Genomic DNA, 27358 nt, shown 5'->3' on the forward strand with positions numbered 1-27358 from the left:
TATTCTTAGAGGCATGATTTTTTCGCGTTAACGATAAACGCGACAAAAAATATTTGAAGCGATTTTGCAATATCTTTATGAATCATATGTTTCTGGTTAAGAAAATATGGATATTATGTTCGCGAATTAAAGTGAATTAAAGCGATAAGGCCATTTTAAAGCGAAATTCAATTATTTTGCGATAAGTGCAATATTACAGCGAAATCTGTAGTGAATAACAAACTTGACATTTTGTTCCAAGATTATGTATGAAAAGAAAAGGAAGAGCGAACAAAGATTCATCAACAGGAAAGAAATAAGTTATCATTAATGTTCTGGAAAATCTCTTTAAAACATGGCATCAAAGAAAAGGGGTTGGCTCCAGGCTTCTTGCCAAACGAAATGACTCCTCACAGCATTGTGCAATCCTGTGATCCCTAATGACGTCTACAAGCAGCACAATTGACTGGTGTAATTCGGCTTTGTGGTCAGGTAAAATTAAGAAAGTGATTACAGACAGTAGCGAAGATGGGTCGCTCGACAAGTGTTACGGTGCACAGCAGAGCTAAAGAGTTTGCAAGTGAAGGTTTATATGTTTCGGAAAGCAATATTTTAATGTGTAGATTTTGTAATGTTCGTATCGAGTGGAAGAAAAGAGATACTGTCTCAAAGCATTGTTTTAAAAATAAGAAACATCCAGAACATAAATTTAGCACACTCCAACAGTGAAACGGCTGGCAACAATAGAACTCCCATTAGATATGCAAAAGAAAGCTAAGAGTGAAAAAATAGATATTATTCACGAAACAACAGCGATGCTACTCAAAGCCAACATCCCGCTGGAGAAAGTAGACGACCCTGCAGTCCGGAAATGGCTTCAAAAGTATGTACCAGGTATATACAGTCCCATCAATTAAACCTCCACAATCAACGATCAGTGATAGTAAGACTAGGTTTTCTAAGACCTCTGCCGGATAAAGATTTTTCTTTTTTCTATTGGTTAGGATTTGGAGACCTTCCCACAGCCAACCAACTAAGGAAACAATGATTAATTTTAGAATTTCATGAAAGCAAAATTAAAGCGATACAGCAATGTCTATTTCGCGAAATAACGCAAAAAATAGTATCCTTTTCGCGAAATCGTTCAAAAGTTAATGCGGAAAAATCATGCCTCTAGATATTCTGTACAAAGCAAGACCAGCTCTTCAACTTACCGAAAAATTCAGAATTTTGTACGCACCTGGCCGGGAACTCGCTGTATATGAAGCTGTGGTAGGTTTCAAGGGAAGATTTATCTTGAAACCATACCTCCCAGGGAAACCCACAAAATGGGGCATCAAAGCATGGGGTATTGCTGACGGTGGAAATGGCTACCTTCTGAAATGTGAGATTTACAAGGGAAGAAAAAGAACACAGGACCAGAATTTATTATTAGGAGAGCAGGTGGGTTTACACCTGACAGTCATACTGGGGAAAGTAGCATCACGTTTACAGTTCTGAAAAACGGATGAAATTATTGCTAACCCATAACACACAAAGTTGTGCGACAATGAGGATAAATAGAAAGGGTTGGCCTGATAAATTTAGGAAACCTGCACAGTTGAAACTCAAGCGTGGGAGATTGCTGGAAAATGCAAAATGGTGTAACAGCAACAGTAGTATCTGAGGCATAAAAGTCTTAATGTACAAATAGTGAGAAATGTTTTATGTCTCTTATTAATTTGATGCTTGCTGCAAATCTATTGATTGTGGCCGGCAAGGTACATCATGTTGGTTGTTTCCCCAAACTAGTCTACATCTTGTTGGTTGTTTCCCTGAACTAGTCTTGTCCACTCGTCAATTCAAGACTCAGATACTATTGAAATTTAACAGGGTTTATGACTCAAATTTTAAGCAGCACAATACAATAGCTCATTAACAAGTGAGCTAGTAAAAACAAAGAAATTGATGAGGATTTTAGCCAAATATTTTCATTGTTATTGGGATTTACCATGTTTTGGACATCAGTGTTAATAGAATTAATGTCTATTCCAATTTTAACACTTATTTTAAATGTTAATCTGTTCATTGTGTTCACAAATGTCTTTCTGTTAATGTATTTTACTACATAATATTAAGATTATAATTAAGTACAAATTAATAAAGTTAATAATAAAAGCTGAGGATGCTCGGAAGTCGAGCGAAACATGTCCTTGTTAATGTAGTATTGTTGTAAAATTATTTTCTAGCGAGAAAAAACAATTGAATATTAGAGTGTGCTGCTATACGGCTGTGAAGAATGAACTCTCTTGAAGGAAGACGTGAAACGACTAGAGGCAGTGGAAATGTGGCTATGGAGGAAGATGACAAGAACCAGCTGGATTGAGAAGAAAACTAATGAAGCACTGCTTAGAGAAATAAACACCTAGAGACATTTAATAACAACGATAAAAAGGAGAAAAGCGTCAGTTTTTGGTCACATTCTCCAGCATAATAACTTCATAAAAAAGTTGTTCAAAGGCAAGGTGATGGGAAAGAAAGGCAGAGGGAAACCATGGAAGAAGATCATTGAAGAGGTAGTTGACATGATGGGATGCCAAGGTTATGGAGAGGTGAAATGGGTCGCAGAGAGAAGAGATCAATGGTTGCAGCGACAAGGCAAAGCCTTTAGATGATGATTATTGAATAGGTGGAAAACAATAATAAAAATTGTATGCAAATTATAGCAAGTTTCAATACTGGTCTAAACATGAGAATAGTTGCATGCAATACTGTGGCATGTTGAATTTGTACAATCCAGTAAGCCGTGAGCATAAATCGTGTACAGGAGGGGCCCTGTCACACTACCCTGAATTACTCCAGAAGTAATTGTGGTTTGGTCTGATTTGGCTCCTCTGTACAAAACACATTTCATTTGATCTACCAAAAATGGCATCAGCCATGCCAGCAGTTTATCTTGAATGTCGTAATTGTTAATTTTTTGCAGAATTCTCTCATGTGACACCTGGTCAAAATCTTTGCTTTAGTTCAAGGTCACACATTCTATTTGTGAGACATCTGTCTGCTACAAAGAGAACCATCAACCATAAATGACCCCTGATGTAATCGAATCTGGGCGGTAATCATCTACTTTTTCCTTGTCTCCACTTTTGAAATCTGGGACAACATTGGCGTCTTTCCATTCCACGGGTTCAGCCACGGTATTCATGTAATGGTTGAAAAGCACGCAAAGTGAGGGCACCAAGGCGGCTGCACGGTTCTTTAGAATTCTTACTGGCACTTGATCTAGCCTGGTCGTGGCATGTGGTCTTGTTTTCAGAAGGCTGTCCTTGACTTCACTTATTGAGGAATACAGGTTGGTTAGAGGGAAGAGAGGGTTAGTTGTCCTTGAAAAGGGTGTGTTCTCATCTTCAGTAGCGGCGGAGAAGTTATGTTTAAATTTCCTGTTGAAAGTGTCTGCAGTTTCTTATGGTGAAGAGACTGTTATACCATACCGTTAAGTTTAAATATGGATGGAGCTCTGTTGTAACCTTCACTCCTGAGAAAAGCCCACAGTTCCTTGGAGTTGGGTTTAAGGCTGTGAATATAAGAATTGTAGGAATCTGTGACAGATTGTTTAGCCTCTATTCCTAGCCAGTCTGTACTTACCTCGCTCACAGTCAGTCGGGTTTCTTTTCCATTTTTGGAACAGCTCCTTCCTTCGAAACTCTCTAACTATCTCCTTGGTGATCCGTTGGGATTTCCGTTTGCTGATTATGTTTACTATTGGTGTCATTTCTTCCAGTCTTGCCACATCTTGTTTATGTTTATACTGCCAGTGAATTTTGAGGTGAGAACAGGGAGGTGGTTTGATAGTAAAATAAATATATCATTCCAGTGTATTTGGGAAAAATAATAAGCTGTTCTGGTATGGAGTTTGGGAGATGGTTTCATATGGGTCAGTGTTGGAAAAATTGCTTGATGGTCACAAAAGTCCAGTAATAATATTAAGGGGTTGGATGGATTCTAGTATATTATGTAGGAAAAGATGAAGGGTTCAGCGTGTTTACATAATACGGGTGGCTTCGAATACTAATTGATGAAGGAATAAATCATTATAAAGCGGAAAGGAATCTATTGCCGTAGGGGTTATTTGGAACAGGGACAACATTTCTGGACCACATAATTTCTAGGTTGAAGTCACAGACAATATAAATGGCATTGTAATTTGGTTGTACATTTTGCACACGCTTGAGAGAGAGGATTAGTTCATTGTTTATCCCTGGGGATGATTTAGGGGTGCAATAAATTAAACCAGCAAGGCGTTTTCATTTGTTGCATGTCACTTTACCCACAGTGCTTCGGCTGTTGTCTCCAGGTGATAAACTTGAGTTGGGTGACATTCTGGCTTGGATGTAATTAGAACTCCCACTGTAAGAGTCTCGGGACCGATCCTTATGAAACAATATCAGCGAGTGAGGAAATGCTTCTGAGTCATTAATTTTACTAGACAACCATGTCTCACTGACATGTATCGCTAATGACCTGAAGGTACTTTTAAGTATCAGTCTACATATTGTATCCTGAGATGGTAATTGTTACTTATAAATGCATTAATACTGTACAGAGCTAATCTCTGGACTCTTTAACTGACGAGAAAAAAATATGCTGGACATTTATTTACCAGGTGATATGGACATTAATCTGCACTCAAACTGTGAATCTGTTGTTTTACGCTTAAATGGCACAGTAATCAAGGTACACAGCTGTGCCCAAACCTCCATAGAATAAGAAAATAGGCTTGCACAGTGCACACGCTGTTCTCTGACTATTGTGGGAACTGCAGAGAAGCAGTACTGACAAGTGCCATCAGAGTTCAAAGCCTGAGTTACATTCCTGGTGTTAAATTAGACCTTGGTATATTAAAGTATCATCGGTACCTGTAGCGAAAGGGTAGTAGATATTTCAGTCTAATTTGAGTAGCGTAGATGATGAGAAGAATTGAATAACGAAAGTATATATATATTTTTTAGTCCAGTGTCCCTAATGACAAATCCTCCATTGATTAATGTTAGAAAATATAAGACATATGGGATGTAAGCAATTTATATTTTAGATTTGATTTCTCTTCTGCCTTTTGTGTGTCTAGTAAGTTTTGTGCTGTGGGTGAGCAATGGGCAGGTTGTTACCACTCATTTTATAGGAAAGAATCTTGAGCCTAAGTAGTCCAAAAATTATGAAGAAAGTCGCAGATCAAATATATAAATGTATTACGGAGCAAGTTCTTGACAAGTAGATCGACGCTGTGCTTCCAAACGTTTCGTAAGTTAGATCAAAATTGATCTATCGACAATCAGTGCTAATTCCTAAAATTATACAGTGCCTCATGGACCGCAGCTGAACTCTTCAAGAATTTACTCCGTGCTACATTTAGATACGTATTTGATTCTGGACTTCTTCACACATAGTGCTCTCTAACACATCTAACTTAAGAGACTTTTAGAAGCACAGTGCTGCTCTACTCTTCGGGAACTTGCTCCGTAGTACATTTGTGTATTTGATCGGTGACTTCTTCATAATTTTTGGATCTGTCGACGGGCACTGTTAATCCCTAAAATGATACAGTGTCTCATAACCTGAAATTGAACTCTTCAAGAATTTGCTCAGTACTATATTTGGATACAGTGCTCTCTAATGCTTATGTCTTACTAACGTTCATGATTGACACGCAGTATCCTTAAAATTTTACAATGCCTTATAAACTGCAGCTGATAAATACATGTATTATAGTGCTTCATAAACTGCACCTGGCAGTATTATCTTAACTTCATATTTTTACCTGTTTATCTTTCAACGCACAGTACTCCCTAAAGATTTTAGTGCTTCACTATCAGCAACCTACAGAATTCTTTGTACTTTGCAATTTATTTATCTGTGTATTGTTTTACACTTTTTTGTGATCAGCGTACGATGACCAAAAATACTGGTCGAAACCGGTACCAATTTTAATTAAATGAGAATGTAAACTTACATTTCTTATTTTAATAGTATTGTAAGGTTGAACCATTTTATACTTTCTTTTAACTTATTAGTGAACTCACTTCAATACAGGACAATATGAAATTCTTATCTCCTAAGTAATCATATAATGCGGTTAATGTTATCCTTGCAGAATTATTTATTAGTGCTTTTTAGTTTATATTTGGCAGATTCATGTTATTAGTAATTCACATACTCTATTTGTTCCTAATGTTACTTTGATATAGTTGTGTTTCAGATCTGGGTTCTCTTCCACATCCTGGTGCATCTACTATTAGTAATTCTCTTGCTGTGGAAAAGCGGATTGTTGAATTAGAGGAAGAGAATGTTAAACTTGCGAAGAGTTTAGCAGGTAAGAGACACATTGATGACAATTTATCAAGCAGAATTTTGGATCCAAACTGACTAAATGACCTGTTTAATACAATATGGTTGTTTTTTGAATGTTCGGTCATTTTACAGTAAAGCAAGTTCTATTTAGTACTAACATATTATACAGGGTATCCATAAAAGAACTCTAGCATTTTGAAGTTAAATGTTAGGGAAGCAAGCCAAGCTCTGCCTGTCACAAGTTAGGACAAAGGACGAGTGATAGAGGAGTAACAGCTAATAAAATGTTTGGTCCACGTGATTCGGCTGGTAGTCCCATGTAAGGGTCCCTTACCAGGGTTATAGTACAGACCTCAATGGCATAAGATGTGGCCAAATGATTATGGTAAAGCTGAAAAAAACAAATTCTTTATACAGTTTAGTAGATGGACTATGGAATAGTGTAGATGGCGGAAGAGACATCCCAGTGCTTGGGAGAATAAGAGTAATAGGTATATGGTGGCCGTATACAGTAGAACCTCGATACATCATTCCCAGAACTGTTGTTTTCCCGTATTCATCGTTCAATTTATTCGGTCCCGAAAACGTTCCCTATGAACCAATGTTAAATTTCCCTGCATCTATCGTTCCTCAAACTATCCTATCACATCGATCTTTAAAAGAAAAAAAGGACCTAGGCTGCAGTTTCCCTGCATTGATCGATCGTTTGTAAGAAGAATATATGCAAAAGTTTTAAAATTTAAAATGATGGCTCAATACTCTAGCATGGAATAGCGGCAATCTGTTACGCGAAAATTTACAGTGGATTCCGAGTTGCTAGTCTTGAACAAGGATCTTGTAGATCCACACTACGAGCCTCTTGGTGCCAACACTTCTCCTTGACCCACAAACCGATCCCTATTATGTCTTTTCACGAGAGTTTAATCCTGATGTAAACATGGTATGTCCACGCCTCCGCCAAAGAAAGAGTTGTGATTCGCTGAATGTGTAGTACCGACATCCACCCTGTCAACGTCACGTGTTCCGACGTGCAGGGCTGCGCATCACATACGACAACAGTGTGAAGATCTTTGTCCTCGGACACTCCCGGCACTAAAAGCCATCCGCCATTTAATTTCTAAATAAACGGCTAAACCTAGATTCTGCTCATTTAGTTTATTGAACACATTCACAATGCACATTTCATGGTCACTTCTGAGGGTTTTCCTCTTTTGTGCTTAACTACACGCGATGCTCCTACCTCTTGCTCCATTTCTCTCACTATGAATACTGACAATGACTGCTGCTGCAAAATCTCCTTATCTCCACGCTGTACAGCTTGGGACTTTTCCCCACTACGAGAAGACTTCCTGTTTTACATCATGCCTTGTCTCTTCATTTCTCGTTATTTAATTACTACTTTATATAAAAAAGCATTCATATATATACCAGTATATGTGTCAACGCTATTTGAATTTGATTACGTACTCTTCCAAACTCTCTAAATGTAATAAACAAAAATAAAATAAAATTAATGCGACGTACTACTTTTCTTCGAGCTCGCATATAGTTGAGTGAGTGCGACGGTTGCTTCTCCAATCAACTACGCATGAGTCCACGTGCAAAGGCAAGGTGCTACGCCTATTTGTTTACATCAGGATTAAACTCCCGTGAAAAGCGGTATAGCAGTATAAGTTAAAACGGTGGCACTGTAAAACTCGGATTTGCCACCATTTTCTCTGTTGCTATTGGCCGGCTAGGGCTGCCCGTTTCGTTGAAAATGAGAAAATCACACATTTTAAAATCATCACTGTGTTTGTTGGGTATCTTTTAATTAGTCACAGGGCGATTAATCACTTTGTACCTCGTGGAATCTGTGGGATATAGAGGCGTGTTTGACTGCTTTGTTACCTCCTGCCCAATTGTCTTATTAAAAGCTGGACCTAATGAAGCCAGACCAATAGTTTTTTTACTAGCTTGGTCTTGTAACTTGTTCCTAAGTTGGCAGCCTTGCATAGCCTGCTGTGACATTATCTGAGACGCGCTGTGCTGTATTTCTAACCTTTCTGACTTCGTCCGAGCCACACAATGTTGGATCTCTAACCTAAACTATTAACTGCGAAGGGTCTACAGAATCTTTACCAAAATGCAGGTTATTGCTGTTATATCCTTGTATATCGTTAATTTGCAATAAAAGAACTGACCTTAAAGGTTTTCAGTTATTACGAGATGTAAAGAAAAATGAAACAGAACGGCATAAAAGTCACTCTTTTTATTTTCATTGCATATATCGTGGTTGAAATATTTTGATGCCGTTACGTATAGTATGAGCATGTCTGGTTCCATGGCTAAATGGTTAGCGTCTGCTGGCCTTTGGTCCAAGGGGTCCTGATCGAATCGGGGATTTTAAATTTACTTGATTACTTCTGACTGTTCGGGGACTGTGTGCATGCATGCCATCTTTAACATTCTAATTCATTATAGGTAGGGTCACATTTTCATAGACGCGTTTATCGCCTATTACACATCACTCATTATTATTATTATTATTATTATTATTATTATTATTATTATTATTATTATTATTATTATTATGAGATTTACATCAAGAAAAGTGTCCAAATAGAGTACCAGAATTTTATTATTTTGCTTTTCCCTGTTATTTATGGGACTGGCATTTATAGTTTTCCTGCATCTATTGTCAATTCTTCCTCCCCCTTGAAAAATAGTGCATTGAGGTTTCACTGTGTATGTGATTTTCATCCTTAGTAATATCATTACAAGAGGCCGTATTTGATTACTACTCCAGAAGTGTCAACTATTACAGATTGTCCATAATTATTACATATTTCACCTCATGATTACGGAATTACAGTCAAAGGGGAAATTATTTTTTTGTGATAATGTCAGCTTTCCCGTAATAATTTTCTATGGTGGAAAAAAAAGGGAAAATATTCAATCCTTTCGAGCCTTTCTCCTAAATCATCCTTGTTTAAATGCTTGTGAGTTGGCAACGATACTTATTCGATCATGAATTCCTCTTGCTACCCATAAGCATTGTAAAATTCATTGTGAATGAAGGAGCTCAGGCACTGCTCTTTTCCACTATAAATCCCTCAGTAATGTTGTATTTGCTGTGTTAAGTGTACCTGTCAGTTGACAGAAAGATTGAGAATGAAGTGAGGCCTATATTAAGCACATCTGCACTGGAATCACTTATGGTTCAGAAGACGAAAATGTCACAGTGGGGAGGCTGCTTTAAGAAAAACTACACTGAAAAGCAGCTGCTGCCCGAGAAAGAAGCTACAAGGAATATTTTATCACAGAACTAACAGGCTGTGTACAAATGTTATTGTGTAATTTGATATACTTTCCAATAGATTGCTAGAGGAAAGGGCAAAGGCGGTGTCATTATCGACAAGGAAGGAGCATGCTTTGGACTCAAATTTTTTCTTGGGGGTGGAGAGCAGTTATTGATAATTCACTTCAAAGGTTTGCACTCCTGCTACTCGTACCTATCAACCCAGAGAATGCGCACTTCATCTGATCATGGAAGAATACTCTTCCCTGCTAGATACTCTTTGATTCTCCAACCTTTCCCGGCTTCCAAAAATATTTAACAGATGGCAGGGCATTCATAATAATTTACATGCTGCTAAGAGAAAAAAGACCAGGCGAGTTGGCCTTGTGGTTAGGGGCGCGCAGCTGTGAGCTTGCATCCAGTAGATAGTGGGTTCGAACCCTAATATCGGCAGCCCTGAAGATGGTTTTCCATGGTTTCCCATTTTCACAACAGGCAAATGCTGGGGCTGTACCATAAAGCCACAGCCGCTCCCTTCCCATTCGTATGCCTCTCCTATCCCATTGTCACCATAAGACCTATCTGTATTGGTGTGATGTAAAGCAAATAGCAAAGAGAAAAATGTCTACGTACAAACAGACCCTCATGACATACGCCTTAGACATTATCTGCAAACATCTATCAAAGGATAACCTAGCCACACTAGAAAGAGTGAAGGCCATGAAACTTTAAAAAGTTCTATGTCTGGCAAAAAAGCGCTCCTTCGAGAGTAACTTATGAACTATGAGCCTATGAACTCACAAGCCAACCGTTCTGTATAGAAGTACTGCAGTTAAGAATACCATTGCTTTCTACGACACAATACCAAACTTTACATCAAGAACTGCAGGATAAAAAAGCAAATATGTGGATAAATTTATACCAAACAGGTGGCATGACGACGTCAGAATGGATGAATTCTGAATACGAACTGCGTCATACCATAACGCTCTTATTGAATGTTCATAAAACCATTGAAAAGGTCAGGCAAAACAATATGACTATGACAGGAATATCAAGACAAGTTATCTGTCCTATTTATAACGAATGCTGCAGAGCAGCACGGGTTCTCTAGTATACCTTGAGGAGTGGGGAGTTGTATTGGATATTAATGATTTATGTATATTGTCTATCATTCAGATTAAATATATTGGAATCTTATCATACTTAACATTGCCGTGACATTTTCCTTTGCAAGATGAGAAAATAATGCAACAATTATAAATTTAATCAAATTGAGGAATATAGACTGCTTGGAAGAAATTTATAACAACCTAAATTACCATCATAAATTTTAAGATTAATGAGAAAAATGGGCAAAACATGGAGCATTGACTAGAGAGGAGCCTGAGTCTGTTGTCCAGGTGGTTTGGATAATGAAAGCGGTTTTGGTGTTATTGAGCTTATAGTGCATCATCTATAAGTTCAGGTTCAAAGGTATTCACGAGGTGGCGCTTGGAAGGGATTGACCAGTGACTCTTCAAGGTCATAACTGGGAAAGGAATACTTACAGAGAGAGGAACATGTTTACAACATTTCAGAGGCAAGAGTTATATATAATAGGATGTTAGTGTAAAGTGATTTAAGATATTCAATTGTTTATTGATGTGAAATTTAAGCATATAGGAAGTGATTTTAAAACATTGTAATAACGTGTGATATGAATTATGTAAAAAGTTTTTTCTTTACAATTGGCTTTATGTCGCACCGACACAGATAGTTCATATAGCGGCCATGGGATAGGAAAGGGGCTAGGAGGGGGAAGGAAGCGGCTTTGGTCTTAATTAAGGTATAGCTCCAGCATTTGCCTGGTGTGAAAATGGGAAACCATGGAAAACCATCTTCAGGGCTGCCGACAGTAGGGTTCAAACCCATTGTCTCCCGAATGCAAGCTCACAGCTGCGTGCCTCTAACTGCACGGCCAACTCACTTGGTATGAATTACATGTATATGATCATTGTAAAGTCCAGATTTATTCAGCACATGACACAGCCCTAGGGATATAGGCTCTTTAGACTTGAATTATTTTAATGTTTATTTGTCCAACCCTTGTCTTGTTTCTCTACGGGATCGGGTATGAAGTGAGATGAATCTGTCATGGTTGGGGGTTAATGCCAGATGCCCTTCCTGACGTCAACCTCATCAGAGGAGTTAATGAGATGAAATGAATGACGTGATATATGATAGTAGGAAGGAAGAGGATGAAACCTGGTGCGGGCGCAGAGCCTACTCTTGCTATCAAAGGGTAGGAAGGGTCCACTTAATCAATACTATTAGTTAATATATTGTCTTACAAAACTGTGACTAGTTTCAACCCCATATACAGGGTTATTCACCTAACATGTTACACGGAAATAACTTCTAAACGATTAAAGATATCAGCATTCTGTTTTCATATTCGTAAATGGTATGGAGGATCTTGTAAAATAGCGTGCTACTTAGTCTCATGGGGTGATTAATAACCGAGATATTGATACTAACTCCATATTTTTAAATGGAACGGCACAAATTCATACAGCTGATTTAAAAGTTAATTTGCGTACAAGTTCAAATATATAAGTATTTTCAAAATCGGACAATTACTTTTTGAGATATAAGTCAGAACAGCATGCACGGTTTGGCTTGCTGCATCAGACGGCGTTAAGTAGGGCAAGGACATATTGAGGCGCAAGGTGCTTCCTGGCCTTCAATTCCAGCAACAGAACGGATACCAGGCATGTACTGTAAACATAATGTGATGTACCGTAACATACCCTGGGTGTGCAACGTTATTGTATGACTGGCGAACACACAACAGGGAAGGGAGATTAAGTTGTATTGTTTTGTTTTGACACGTAATAGGTTGCGCTCAGTTTAGCGTTTTTTTCTCACGGATGGGAATGGGAAGGATTTGGAAAGGGAGTCGGCCGTGGCCTATCACAAAGGTACCTGTCCGGTATTTGCCTGGTGTTGAACATGGGACACCATGAAAATCACTTTCAGGTTGGGCGAGGCAGGACTCGAACCTGCGCTCTCCCGAATGCACGCTACTACAGTCGCGCTGGAGCTCTGCGGAGATTAATGTGTGTAAAATAAAACATAAATAATAGTGTTGCTGCCATCTCACCACGATCAGCTGTGAACATTTGCTTCTCTAGAAGGAGGTCTTCCGGTGTTTTGTGTTATGTTTATTTCTCAATTCAAAGAGTAGTATGAACTGTACACTAAAACCAGTGACAATTATAGCTTTCCTTATGTTCCTTTCAAGGCAAAGTACTTGTTTTATTCCTTTTAAACACATCAACCTTTTCTGTCCTGTCATGTGTTCGCCTGTCATACACACTTTGCAAACCCATCATATGTGTGCGAGGTGCTTACATACCTGGTATCCATTCTGTGGCTGAACTCACTCCCAGGAAACTGCTTGCGCCTCAATATGTCCTTGCCCGACTTCACGCCGTCTGATGCGGCAAGCCAAACCGCGCATGCTGTTCTGACTTATATCTCAAAAAGTAATTGTCCGATCTTGAAAATAAAAACATATTTGAACTTGTACGCAGATGAACCTTTAAATCAGCTGTATGAATTTGTGCCGTTCCATTTAAAAATATGGAGTTAGTATCAATATCTCGGTTGTTAATCACCCCATGAGACTAAGTAGCACGTTATTTTACAAGACCCTGCATACCATTTACGAATATGAAAACAGAATGCTGATATCTTTAATGGTTTAGAAGTTATTTCCGTGTAACATGTTAGGTAAATAACCCTGTATATTGGGTCATCTTCAGCCACACTCCCATTGGAAGACATAAGCAACACTGTCACATAAGAAATATACTCACCAGTGGCAATAATTTATTGTGGAAGGGAGAAGTCCACTCCAAAAGTGCATTATTAAAGGTCCTGGAACTAGTATTGAAATTTCTGCTCTCTTACCTATATCTCATGAAATGAGAAACACCAGTTAAAATAAATAATTTTAATAAATCTATTTGAATTTAAGTATCACATATGTAAATAAGGAACAGCTTTAAATGTTGATATCTGTTATTAAGTAAAATTAGTGAGCTCAACTGATTAACTAGGGATACTGAGTTTGCTGATAATCAACCAAATATTTACTTAAATTATAACTAGAAGAAATAGATTATTACTAAACAAAAATAGATTATTACTAAACAAAAATAATATCCAGAACCCCAAAATTATTTCTGTTCAGTGAGACTAGTAATATAATATCAGAATAAAAGAAACAATCTCTCAACATTTAAGAATCAAGAATTTAGGTGAAAATAATTTAAGTTTGAGTCAGATCTAATTTGATGATCAGTTAGGATTCTGCCACCAAGTCACAAGCTAAAGGACCATAAGAAAAGGTAATCCAGTCTTCATCTTTTTGGGTAACATCTGAAGTCACTCGTTGACTAAAAACAAGGGAAGGCATAAAAAGCAAATTATCATCAAAAACGTAAGAAGCTGGCAACACCCAGAATAGCCAAGACCAAATGTAACGTATCGAAAAACCAGCCTAAGGCAAGGTACCGTAATAATTTTGAGGTTACAGTTACATAAGAAATAAATGTGAAGCTGTACAATACTATCCATTTTAGGCCTAACCTCACTTACATGAGGATGTTAATAGGTCTTAAATTAACTTTACCAAGGATTAAATAAGGAAATAGTATTTAACTTTCATATAATGATGATAATAGAAGAAAACATAGATTTTAGCGGATATCGTGACTTCGAATAGAGTCAATAGAATATGATATTTAGTTCACAGCGTGATAAAATTTACACCAAATTTACGCGTATCAATCAGTATATTTGGTTCGAGGTACCACAGATTAATATATACTTAAACATTACTAGGCCTGAATTGCTGTAGAAGAAAATAACTTATCCCACATTAAATTCTGGAGAAAAATAAGTTCGCCGGCTGGCACCGATGGAAGAAAGGGTGTACATCCCTTTAATTCAACAACGATCCTTAACCAGGATCATATTCCTTTCCTCTTCCCATCCTTTTTAGCAAGAAACACAACATTCCATCTGAAGCAGACTCCATCACCGTATAGACACCCAAAAACATTCTTCACTTGTCCCACTCAATAATCACTTCATTGTCGCATCCTTTATTAACCTTTATTAACCTTTATTATCCTTTATTAACGAGGTACGCCAACAGAGTGCGCAGAAATGCACACTCGTTTCAATCTCAAATTATTTGCTAAAGAAATCCAAGTTCTTTAATAACGTCTCATTCTCCTCCCGCAAAACTCGAAGGAGGGTGAGAATAGAGAACTGACATGGTATATCAAAATGTGGAGATGAGGAAATTCAGTTTTCTAGATAACGTTCCAAACACTGTCCCCCAAATAAGGAGATTATTTCACACAAGTGATGCGAGAGATATAATTTTCAAGAGAAATGTCCACGAGATGTTACAATAATAAGTGGAGAACAGTCACCAACCAGAAAATAATAGTGAAGCATGCATCTTATTTTACGTCATCACCAGTTCCAAAAGGTATATCAATCTGGTAGCGGGCACAGTTTCGCCATGAAGATATGGCTAGTACCGCCATCACAGTGCCAATGTTGTTGTTAATACCTTTAGTATACCGCAGGAGTTCATGATGAGTTGAAGCAATAGCACGACCAATCTTCGATTGCTTCTTCAGCTGAGATGATGTTAATTGGACGTCCATATAGCTGCAACATAACCAGAAGGCAAGAGCGACGAGTCGGAGGAGCTTGTAGTACCATTAACCTGATTAGGAAGTTGTAGGTTAATCTGAGAATATCCCGAGATTGTTCGTTGTACTAAGTCCTTTAGTACCAATGTCAACTGGCGAACACAATTCCAGATGAATAAGTAAATTCTTTTAACTGACTACTATTTGAATATAAAATTGCACATCGACAATTAGTGTGATGACATCACACAATTAAAGGTTCCTATTACCTTGTGCATCCACAACATTTTCATTACTTTAGGCTTGATTACCTTTAACATACATTTCATATATAACCTGAAGAAATAGTATATCAGCTCCTTGTAATAATATTAACAAGCACCGAATCTTTTCAAAATTACATGACTGCCATACAATACAGTGAAAGGAGTTTGAAGCAAAATCTTAACTTCTTGATCAACATATTTTCAGGCATTTTTGATTTGGCTACGGTGAACTTGCCTAATACACTTGGTATTAGGGTCACTGACCAACAGAGTAACAGGGGTCAAAAATTCAAGGATGGTGCAAGGACCAGAGAAACGAGGGGGCTTACTTAGCAGCAAATTTATTTACGGCCTTGCTATGCGGATAAGTTTTTACAAAAACTTCATCACCGATGGCAAGTTTGGTAGGTCGGCGACCTTTATTGTATCTATCAGCAACCTTTTGGTAGGAAACAACTAATCTCTGCTTAGCCTTATGCCACATTTCCCGAATTTCATCAGGATTCCTGCTATCAGGGAGAAGCTGGTCAATATTCACTAGGTTAGACAGAGGAGAATTGGGCGTAAAATTAAACATGAGAGCAATGGGAGTTTGCATATGTGATTCATGAACCGCAGAGTTAAATGCATACTGCAACAGTGGATGGAAGTATCCCACTTGGCATGATTATCACTATGAAATGCAATAAGAGCAGACTTCAGGTTTCTATTCATCCTCTCACTAAATGAAGGCTTAGGGTAATATAGCGTAGTGGTAACATGAGATATAGAGAGGTCAAAACAGAACTTTCTAAACAAATGAGAAGTAAAAGACTTCGCATTATCAGACACAATGTACTTGGGCGGTCCAAAAGATGAAAATATTAAGTTCAAGCAGCCAATGATAGTGTGAGCGATAGTAGGACGAGTCGGGAAGAGCCAGGAAAAACGGGTAAAACCGTCAACGCAGACAAGCATAAACCGATGCCCCCGGGCCGTTCTAGGTAACGGACCTACGTGGTCTATAAAAAGCCGCTGCATGGGGCGAGTAGCATGAGATGAAGCTAACAAGCCATGGGAGTGTTGACCGCAGGTTTACTAATAGCACGCTGCTTACATGTTTTCACCAATTCTCTAATTTCAGTATCCATATTTTTCCAAATAAACAAATGCCCGATCTTTTGTCTAGTTTTAAACTCACCCAAGTGTCCTCCCAAAGGAGTATCATGGTAATATTTGAAGACAACGGGGATGAGAACCTGAGGACAAATGATCTTCATCTTGTGGTCATTTCGTGACTTGCAACACAGGACCTTATTTTTGAGGAAATAAGGTTTAACAGGTTTACCAGAGTTAATACTATCATTGATGGGTTTCAGCTCAGGATCCGCATATTGAAGCTTAGTAATATCTTGATACAACAGGGGAAAATCAGTCAATAGGGCATTGACACACCCAGATGAGCACAAACATGAATCAGGGAATTTAGGGGTTTCACCAAACATACGACTCAAGCCATCTGCAATCACATTATCTGTGCCACGGATGTGTCGAGCATCAAAATTGAAGGAACCAATCCGAATGGCCCATCTGGTCAGACGACCTGAACGACGGGGTCTATTGAGTACCCAAGACAAGGCCTGATTATCGGTCTCCAAAAGAAAATGAGAATGCTCAATATATGAGCGGAATTTTTCCAATGAAAAAATCACAGCTAAACATTCCAGTTCATATCCGGAATACTTAGATTCAAGAGAACTCGGCGCTCTGGAAGCGTATGTGATGGGTCTCCTTCCTAGTTCAGTATCCTGAAGGAGTACACCAGCAATAGCGGAGCAGGATGCATCAGTTTGTACAATGAAGGGTTTGTTAAAGTCCGGGATAGCAAGGACGGGAGCGTTAGCAAGAGCGAGTTTCAGAGTTTCAAAAGCCTTTTCCTGAGGTTGTTCCCAGATGAATTTAGTAGTCTTACGTCTTAGGGAATTGAGGGGAGCAGCAATCTCGGCAAAATTTGGGACAAACTTCCGAAAGAAGTTTGCCATGCCCACAAATCGAGCGATACCCTTTTGATCCTTGGGAGGGGGGAAGTCGTGAATAGCTTGAGTTCAACTTTTATCGATGGTTATCCCACTAGGAGACACAATGTGCCCAAGAAAGGAAATCTGCGGCTTAACGAATGACACCTTAGACAATTTTACGGTTAGCCCAGCACGTTGCAGTCTAGTGAGGACTTCCTCGAGATGCTGAACATGTTCCTCAAACGTCTTCGAGTACACGATCAAATCGTCTAAGTAGTTGTAGACATAGGAAAATTTAATGTCTGATAGAATGGAATCTAAAAGCCTAGTCAGAACAGCCGCCCCTGTCATGATCCCAAAGGGGACGCGAACGAATTCATAGAGGTTTCAGTCTGTACAAAATGCAGTTAGGTGCCTTGACTCTTCAGCTGACGGAATCTGGTAATATGATTGGTTCAAATCCAATGAGGTATAAAATCTAGCATCATGGAATCAGGAGAAGCAAGTATGGATGTCAGGAAGTGGGACATTGAGGAATAATCTTTTTATTCAAGGCTCTGTAATCCAAAACAGCTCGATATACACCTTGAGTCTTGGGAACTAGGAAAATAGGGGATGAATAGGCTGAGGTATTACAAGTTGTCCATTTATTGACCGTATCGATGTTTAATCAAGAAGTAAGTATAAATAACCACCTAATCGATACTTTATTAATGCCTCAGGCAAATTGAATAAAATTAAAACTTTGACGTGTTCTTGATATCTAATTGAGAAGTTCCTTCCAGATTGTCCCACGTAAGTTTTTTTACATTGAGCACAAGTCAGCTTATAAATACCAGATTCCTGGAATTCGTCATCTTTAAGTTTATTAGCTTTATTATGACTAAAGAATCTATGTTTAGTGTTGTTGTTTGTAGAGAAGGCTATCTTGGTATTGTGTTTCTTGAATAAGTTGGTGATTTCGTAAATCTTCGGGTTATTAAAGGTGAATTTTACATATCCTTTTTCTTTTGAATGCTGTTTAAGTTTAATTTGTTGTTGGTATTTGCATTTAGTGATGATTTTATTGATGAATTTCAAGCTGAAACCATTATGTAGAGCCTGTTGACGAATGAAAGAAAGTTCCTTTTTTCTGTCTGTTTCTGTTAGCGGAATTTCAAAGGCTCTGTTGACGAAACTATAATAAGCTGATTTCTTTTGCGAGATGGGATGTAAAGAATCACTTTTGATTCTAGTCGGGGTAAAAGTGGGTTTCCTGTATATTTTAAATTGGAAATGGTTGTCCTTACGAATTGTTTGATTATCCAGAAAATTGAGTATGCCTTTCTCTTCTTCTTCAGCTGTAAATTTTATGTTTGGGTCTAGATTATTCAAAGTATTAAGGATACTGTGACTATCATTTATTTCCTTGTTAATTATGGCATAGGTATCATCAACATATCGAAGCCAGAGATCGAGTCCTTTAATGTGACCTACTATCTGAGTGTGTTCCAAAAAGTCGAGGTAAATGTTAGCTAAAATTCCAGAAGCCGGCGCTCCCATTGGAAGTCCAACTTGCTGATATATTTTATTATTAAAAGAGAAGAAATTGTGGTTCAAAATGAATTCCAAGATAGTAATGAAGTTTTCTATTTCAGGTATACTGATACGTTTGTGACATCAAGGACATGTACACGAACATTCCTATTAAGAACACCATTGAGATTATAAAGACGAATTTATTAATTCACAAACGTATCAGTATACCTGAAATAGAAAACTTCATTACTATCTTGGAATTCGTTTTGAACCACAATTTCTTCTCTTTTAATAATAAAATATATCAGCAAGATGGACTTCCAGTGGGAGCGCCGGCTTCTGGAATTTTAGCTAACATTTACCTCGACTTTTTGGAACACATTCAGATAGTAGGTCACATTAAAGGACTCGATCTCTGGCTTCGATATGTTGATGATACCTATGCCATAATTAACAAGGAAATAAATGATAGTCACAGTATCCTTAATACTTTGAATAATTTAGACCCAAACATAAAATTTACAGCTGAAGAAGAAGATAAAGGCATACTCAATTTTCTGGATATCCAAACAATTCGTAAAGACAACCATTTCCAATTTAAAATATACAGGAAACCCACTTTTACCCCGACTACAATCAAAAGTGATTCTTTACATCCCATCTCGCAAAAGAAATCAGCTTATTATAGTTTCGTCAACAGAGCCTTTGAAATTCCGCTAACAGAAACAGACAGAAAAAAGGAACTTTCTTTCATTCGTCAACAGGCTCTACATAATGGTTTCAGCTTGAAATTCATCAATAAAATCATCACTAAATGCAAATACCAACAACAAATTATACTTAAACAGCATTCAAAAGAAAAAGGATATGTAAAATTCACCTTTAATAACCCGAAGATTTACGAAATCACCAACTTATTCAAGAAACACAATACCAAGATAGCCTTCTCTACAAACAACAACACTAAACATAGATTCTTTAGTCATAATAAAGCTAATAAACTTAAAGATGACGAATTCCAGGAATCGGGTATTTATAAGCTGACTTGTGCTCAATGTAAAAAAACTTACGTGGGACAGTCTGGAAGGAACTTCTCAATTAGATATCAAGAACACGTCAAAGTTTTAATTTTATTCAATTTGCCTGAGGCATTAATAAAGTATCGATTAGGTGGTTATTTATACTTACTTCTTAGGCTGAGGTAGACGGACGGATGACTCCTTCCTTTAATAAATCATCAATCATTCCCTTCAATATTTTCACACGTGGAGGAGCCAGACGATAAGGGGGTGACCTTACTGGGATGTTGTCCAAAACATCAATTTTATATTCTAAAATATTTGTCAACTCAAGACGATCAGTCAACACATCAGGAAACTTGGCACATAATGCACGTATTTGATCTGCCTGGACCTTGGGTAGATGATCTAAACTGATTTTAGGTGGGGTAACCTCTTCCTCAAATTCAGAAAATGAAATATGATTGGCTGCAACAATGTCTACCAATTAATGGAACCACAGCATTGGGAGCAAATTTGAAAAATAGCAGCCCTTCCTGAAGATTAATTATCAGCCCAACATGGGACAAAAAATCAGACCCCAAAATCGTATCATAACACAAGTCCTTTACAACAATAAGTTTAAACTTCCGGGTAAAATTCTCAATACAGATCTTGACTCTAATACAGTCTAACACAGAAACCGTTGATCCATTAGCAGTGAAACAATTAATTGACATAGGTTGAATTGAAGGTAGTTTACAGGGTGACTTAAAGCGGTTATACCATGACATATTAAGTAAGGACAGAGCACTGCCAGAGTCAACCAATGCTGACACAGGTTCATTGTTAACCTCAGCTGAAATAAAAGGTAAATTATGGCACACATTAGCTGAAATTCTTTGACAATCAGTATGACAAATGGTATCATTACTACCAGAGAAACTATTGGGCTCCTTACTATTTAACAGAGTATCGGTTACTGGTTCTTCAACATGTTTATTTTTTAGTCAGATTTGTGGTCTAGAAGGAGGATTATTAGGACCATTTTGGGAGGCCAATGGACAGAATCTCTTAACATGCTGTTTAGATCCACATAAATAGCATGCCTCATTAGGATTTAACTTACTGGTGGTGTTCCTCCTTACTGAGGGACAAGTATTCCTGAGATGATCCCTAGATCCACAGGCATAACATTCCCTTTCAGTAATAGGCACAACAGGTTTCCTAGGAACTGAATTATTACTGGGAGGAACAAGTGTTAGAATGTCAGTGGGACAACATAAGTCATCATACCTGATACTCTCTGCCTCAACACATGCAGCTTCAAGTTGAACGAAATTTTCGGGTTTCAACAAATTAATCTAAAAAGCCACCTAATCGATACTTTATTTCTTTTGCCTTTGGCAAACTTAAAAATACATTAACAAACACAGTACATGTTTCGACCACTTAGTGGTCATCTTCAGCTGTATATAAAAAATCTTAGATGATAACATTTAAAAGCAAGCACATTGGATCTTAAAACTATATCCCATGGGAATCCAAAAACTATTGTTCTAGATGCTTTAAATGAAATGGAAGATTGGGGGGGGGGGGGGGTTGGGGGTAAGGAGATTTATGTGAATGATACTTAAATTACAGTATCGTTTACAATTGTGTTTAAAAACTTAAATGATGAAAAACATATTTAAAATATTTAAAAGCGTCTATGGTAAAATTCTTTTTGATAACATTAGGTGGCGTGAATAAAAAGTTTGTGTTTGTAATAATCTTCAGGCATTTGTGAGAAAATAATAACTTAATTAAAATTCGCGTCTGTGGTGCTGTTAAACACTTTGTTTTTAATAAACATACTTTAAAATATTCTAAAGTGTCTATGGTAAGGCACTTATTCAAAAACACTTGTGCTTGAATGAAAGTTTGTCATATGCACCAGTCTTCAGGTATTTATCGTTTATATTTAATAACTTCCTTGAGTGATATTCTTGTGGTTAAAAGGCCGTGTTGACTGTTTAACTTCTGAGAATTGCTCTTCGGAATGTGATAAAAGAATTTTGGGGTTTAGAAATAAAAAATAGGTAGGACCTATATGATGGAAGATACCACGCACATTATTATCTACCATCTCTTCCTCTGGCATGGGCACCTTAAAAAAATTTAATATCTATCACATAAGATTACAATTTCTTATTTAAGGATTGTGGTCTATCACAACAACGTTGAATTAATGCCCTTCTGGCACGATTAGGGATATACTTCTTAAGGATCACTTCATGAAAATCATTAATGGGACAACATTGTGATATAGCATTTGATATTTCATCTTTTAACACCCCTGTTGTATGTGGAAACAAGACCCTAAAAATATTGGAAGAGTTCAAATTAAAAACTTTAGCAGACTCTAGTAGTTCCACAAAAAATCTTAGGAAACGGAGAGTTTCTTCTACTGATTCTACAGTAAAATCTGAATTCTTTGTGAATAAGTCAGTAATTGAAGTTGGGATAGCGTTTAGTTTCATTAGGGCATGCTCATCTAAGGGAACAACACAGTCCTTGGCTTCAGTTTTACAAACACAATGGTCTCAAGACCATGAAACGGAATTACAATAAAAGTCCACTATAGCGAGTATGGCATATAACGAGAATTCCGATGTAGCGACGACTTTTTTCTGTCCCTTCAAAATTCCTATATTAAACTGTGTATCGTCCTTCGGTTACAACGAGAACCCTATCACTGGCGCATCCGTTATTGCAAACGATTAAGCGCGCGCGATTTTTTCCGTTACCGATATTTATGCACCCCAGCACTGATATTGCATGCGATCGATTGCCTTCGGGATCGTTTCCTCGCTATGTGCACTAGCGATTTCTCTCGTCGACATTCGAAGGCGATGTCGGAGTCGATTAGTAATACCCGTCGACAGCTGTTCCGTAAAGAATATTCTAAACGAAAGAACATATTTTCGTAATAAATGCATAAAAAAACGTGTCCGATAACGGTTGTTAACTTGTTAAAAAATAAGGCCGACTAAACGACCGCTTAATTTTTAGGTTAAATACTGCAATGAAGTAAGAATGGGATATACCTCGAGAAATGGCAGAGTGCTTAATTGATTTTAGAGGTTAGTTTATATTTTGTCGCGTCTGGTTAAATTACGGAAAGGCTATTGTGAAAATTTACAGCGAGAAAGTTATAATTCCTCTCTACTGGCGCTTGAAGTGTGTTTTCATCATACGTATAGTATGGTTAAGTTAGGATACGTGACGCTGTTTGAATAAGAAAACTGAAACGTTTGCAACAAAATTCGATCGAGCATCTCAGTACAGTATAGTTTTCTCACTTTGTGCATTTGCGAGCTCTCTCGACATTCAAAGGCGGTGTTGGAGTTGATTAGTAATACCCATCGACTGCTGTTCTCTAAAGAAAATTCGAAATGAAAGAGGGTAACACGTTTTCGTAACAAATTGGAAATGAAAGAGGATAACACATTTTCGTAATAAATGCGTAAATAACGTGACCGACAGCAGTTGTTAATTTGCTAAGAGTAAAGACCTGAAGTAAACGATATGTTAATTTTAATGTTATATATGGAAATTAAGTAAGAATGTGATACACCTCAAGATATGGCAGAGTACATCACTGATTTCAGAGGATATTTCATATCTTCTCGCGTCTAGTTACGGCTATTTACATGTAAATTTTTCGTGAGGAGGTTATTTCTCTACATGCGTTTCAAATATGTTTTCATGATAGGCTACATATACATTTAGGTTAGGTGACGCTGTTTGAAGAAGAAAGCTGAGGTGTTTACCTCAGAAATCTCTAGAGTGATAGGGTATTTCTCCAAATCCAAATTTTTTTTTGCTTCTCAGAATCTCATGCGAAAACTTAAGGGTTGTTGCAATCGCGGCCTAACAGTAAGTTAATGGATATCACTGGCAACTACCGCGGTAACCACACTGCTTCTTTTCACACACGCTTAGAACTCGTTGACAATAAACGACCGCCTCTTTACTACACATCACTAACCGGGACAACCGGTAATACAGTGCCTGTGTGTTTCTCAAATCTGAAGAATGGCATCATGCGACCCTTCGAATTCTTAGAAAACCCATGGCTACTCAGTGGCAGAGACATAACACGTCTATTGTACTTGACGCTTAGTAAAATTAAGGTTTATAGACAAAAGGAATATTTTCGTGATGGATAGTCGTACTGCAAAGATACGTGTAAAAGGTATTGCCGGCAAATTTTCAACGGGTTCTAGTCAATATTATGTTGCCAATTTTAAGTTAATGTTTATTAAACATTCGGAAATGTAGAATAATTGTGCAGCTGCAAGAAAATACGGCATAGGCCTACCTAAAGCTAATATTTGGCGTTAGCGTGAAGACAAAGAACTAAAAAAATGCGTACTGCACAAAAAATGCATTCAGTGGTCCGCAAAACGCAAGGGCAGAATGGCCATACCGTGGCGCAATAAACTCATTCGTTGACTTTCAACGTTCGCGATTAAGCCTATACATCGCTAGCCGCTGAATTTGGCCAATCCCGACAAGCAAGACTTGCGTGTAGCAGTAGCCGGTTATATCTGACGCTGCGTAAAAGTAACAGTTTTATAGACAGCAAGAATAATTTCCTGATGGATCTTTGTATTGTAGAGACGCATGGAAGAGGTATTGCTGAAAAATTTTCCACGTGTTCTTTTCGGTATTATGATGCCAATGTTAAGTTAATGGTCCTTAAACCTGCAGAAATAAAGAATAATTTTGCAGCCGCGAAAAAAAAAAAAAAAAAAAAAGAAATACGGCGTGACAAAAGTCAATTTTCGGCGTCTAAAAATAGTCTAAAAATGCGTAGGCATACTATACAACAAGGCATTCATATGATTTTACAGAGTTCTTTTTGAGCCTGATATAAATTTTTTGAAGGAAAAAATGGGGTTCATCTAGGATTCGGAGAAATACGGTACTATTTTTTTTTTTTTTTTTCAGAATGAATTGAAACATATACTTTCGCATAGTATCGGATTACAAAAAATAACAAGTAAGCCGTAGTGGGGATATCATCTGCGGAAACGCAAGTTTTGAACAAACTGATTGCCATTTCATACCTATTTTAAAGTGCATGAAGGGTTTTTCCAACTTTCATACAAAAATCGGATATAGCGACAATCTGTTATAGCGAGTAAATTTTTCGCTGTTGTGAATTCTCACTATAGCGGACTTCTACTGTATGTTCCTCATCACACTTACTATTCTGGTCATGCAAGGGTTCTGAACAAGAGATAGAGAAATTTTGCAACTTGACATACATGGTCAACATATCGATATCACATGCTAGTGTAGTAACCTCACATAAAAGCATAGAACACTTTTCTAGGTAATTGGGGTTAAGTTTTAATTTCAAGAGATCCTTCACTCTATTCAGGTAATGTGACGTACGAGCTTTTAATCTTTTCAATTGACTAATAGATGGGTTACTATCCTCTAAGCAACAAATGCAGCATTTAATTTAGTTTACAGCATCCGCAATAAAGGAAGTCGACCTGTTCACCTCTTCCTCAGAGAGATCGGGGATGATAACAGGTACTTGCACCGAGTCCTTTAGTAAGGCAATATCTCCCTGGTTAGTGCCAGTCGATTGTAATTTTCTAATGGATAGCTCATAACAGAGCTCAGTTTTCCTCAGCAGGTAAGGTTCAGGGATCAAGCGTGAACTCATAGCCATATTTACCGGTACATGCAACAGAAAGAAAAAATACAAGTATGAGGCAAGTTATCTTAGCCTTACAATAATAATTTAACCCCACCTAATAGTCTCAATTCACAACACATGGGCAAGGAGCAGATAACATGAACATTTAACCCTTTCCCGCCCACATTTTCACTCTGCTTATCCCCCCAGGTTTCAAACTATTATTTAGGAAAACTGAAACAGAGCCCATTGTTTCAGAAAATGTTAAATATAATAAAAACTATTGATCACAATGAATTCAAATTTTCAATAATATTAGAAAATATACCATCACATCCATTTTTCTCTATTCACAGAGTCATATGGTCGTTGGTTCAAATACCCCCCCTACACGTGATGCTGGACACGGGTAGGCTGCATTTGGCACATTCTCATGTTGTCTGAATCCTTCCAAAGCAATAATCACGTGATTTTGGAAATGGAACGATGCCCATGTATATAAGATTTTATTTCATCTGGGCAAGTGCCTTCCCATTCTGTATCTATTTTTCTGGAATGTGCCTGTTTGAATGCTGCATTGATATATATTGCACTGAATAGTTGGTCTCCTCCTAAAATACCTAAAAACAACCTGTTTCTCGGAATACTCTTTCCGTATTATGGACAGGTTCAACGTCATCTATATTATCATTCGTAATGCCGAAAGAAAATGTGTTACCTGAATTGTCGCGGCATCGTCATCAGGTCTGATTTCTCGACATCCGTTGTCACTTATATTGCTGTTATCGCTAAAATTATCTTCGTTGATAAGTTATTCAATCACTAAAAATTCACCTCCACCCCTACCCAGCGATACTGTGTCACTTTTTCGCCTATATTCAGCTCAGTTTCAATAACCACGACATTCAGTCCCGCCATGTTTATGAACGAAACAGCTGTCCCGCGCTCGCGGAAGTTCAAGACCGTTGCTCAGGCAACGCCAGGAGAGATAATTGCTCTTCTTTTGTTTCATAAGGCTCGTAGATTGTACTGCGTGTTCATAATTGCCTTTTAAACACTTCACTGGCGAATAAAATAAAGAACTATCGTACAGATCGCAGTCGGGTGCAGATAATGCAGCCGGGCGCTAAGGGTCGGAAAGCATTAAGGCAATAGAGGTGGCAAGAAAAACACAACCACGGTCTATCGCTACCAAAAATTACTGTCACATTAGAAATATACTCACCAGTGGCAATAATTTATTGTAGAAGGGAGAAGTCCACTCCAAAAGTGCATTATTAAAGGTCCTGGAACTAGTATTGAAATTTCTGCTCTCTTACCTATATCTCATGAAAGGAGAAACACCAGTTAAAATAAATAATTTTAATAAATCTATTCGAATTTAACTATCACATATGTAAATAATGAACAGCTTTAAATGTTAATATCTGTTACTAAGTAAAATTAGTGAGCTCAACTGATTATCAACAAACTCAGTATCCCTAGTTAATCAAAATTTTAAAAGTCTTAAATGAGGTACCTCAATCCGAAAGAAACCAAATATTTACTTAAATTATAACTGGAAGAAATAGA

General features: G+C 37.6%; 1 protein-coding gene across 8 annotated transcripts in view; it reads left to right on the plus strand.

Moving 5' to 3' along the window:
• gek (serine/threonine-protein kinase gek) overlaps nucleotides 1-27358 on the plus strand; it is a 736940-nt gene that overhangs the window by 200950 nt on the left and 508632 nt on the right. For 6 of the 8 annotated variants that reach the window (XM_067151353.2, XM_067151356.2, XM_067151355.2 and 3 more), the window contains one exon: nucleotides 6204-6328. In XM_067151353.2, coding sequence (XP_067007454.2) covers nucleotides 6204-6328 — 125 coding nt within the window. The remainder of the gene's footprint in view (nucleotides 1-6203; nucleotides 6329-27358) is intronic. The other 2 variants (XM_067151358.2, XM_067151359.2) reach the window with 1 other exon arrangement.

The sequence above is a fragment of the Anabrus simplex genome, chromosome 7 (genome assembly GCF_040414725.1).
Source record: "Anabrus simplex isolate iqAnaSimp1 chromosome 7, ASM4041472v1, whole genome shotgun sequence".
Lineage (NCBI taxonomy): Eukaryota > Metazoa > Arthropoda > Insecta > Orthoptera > Tettigoniidae > Anabrus > Anabrus simplex.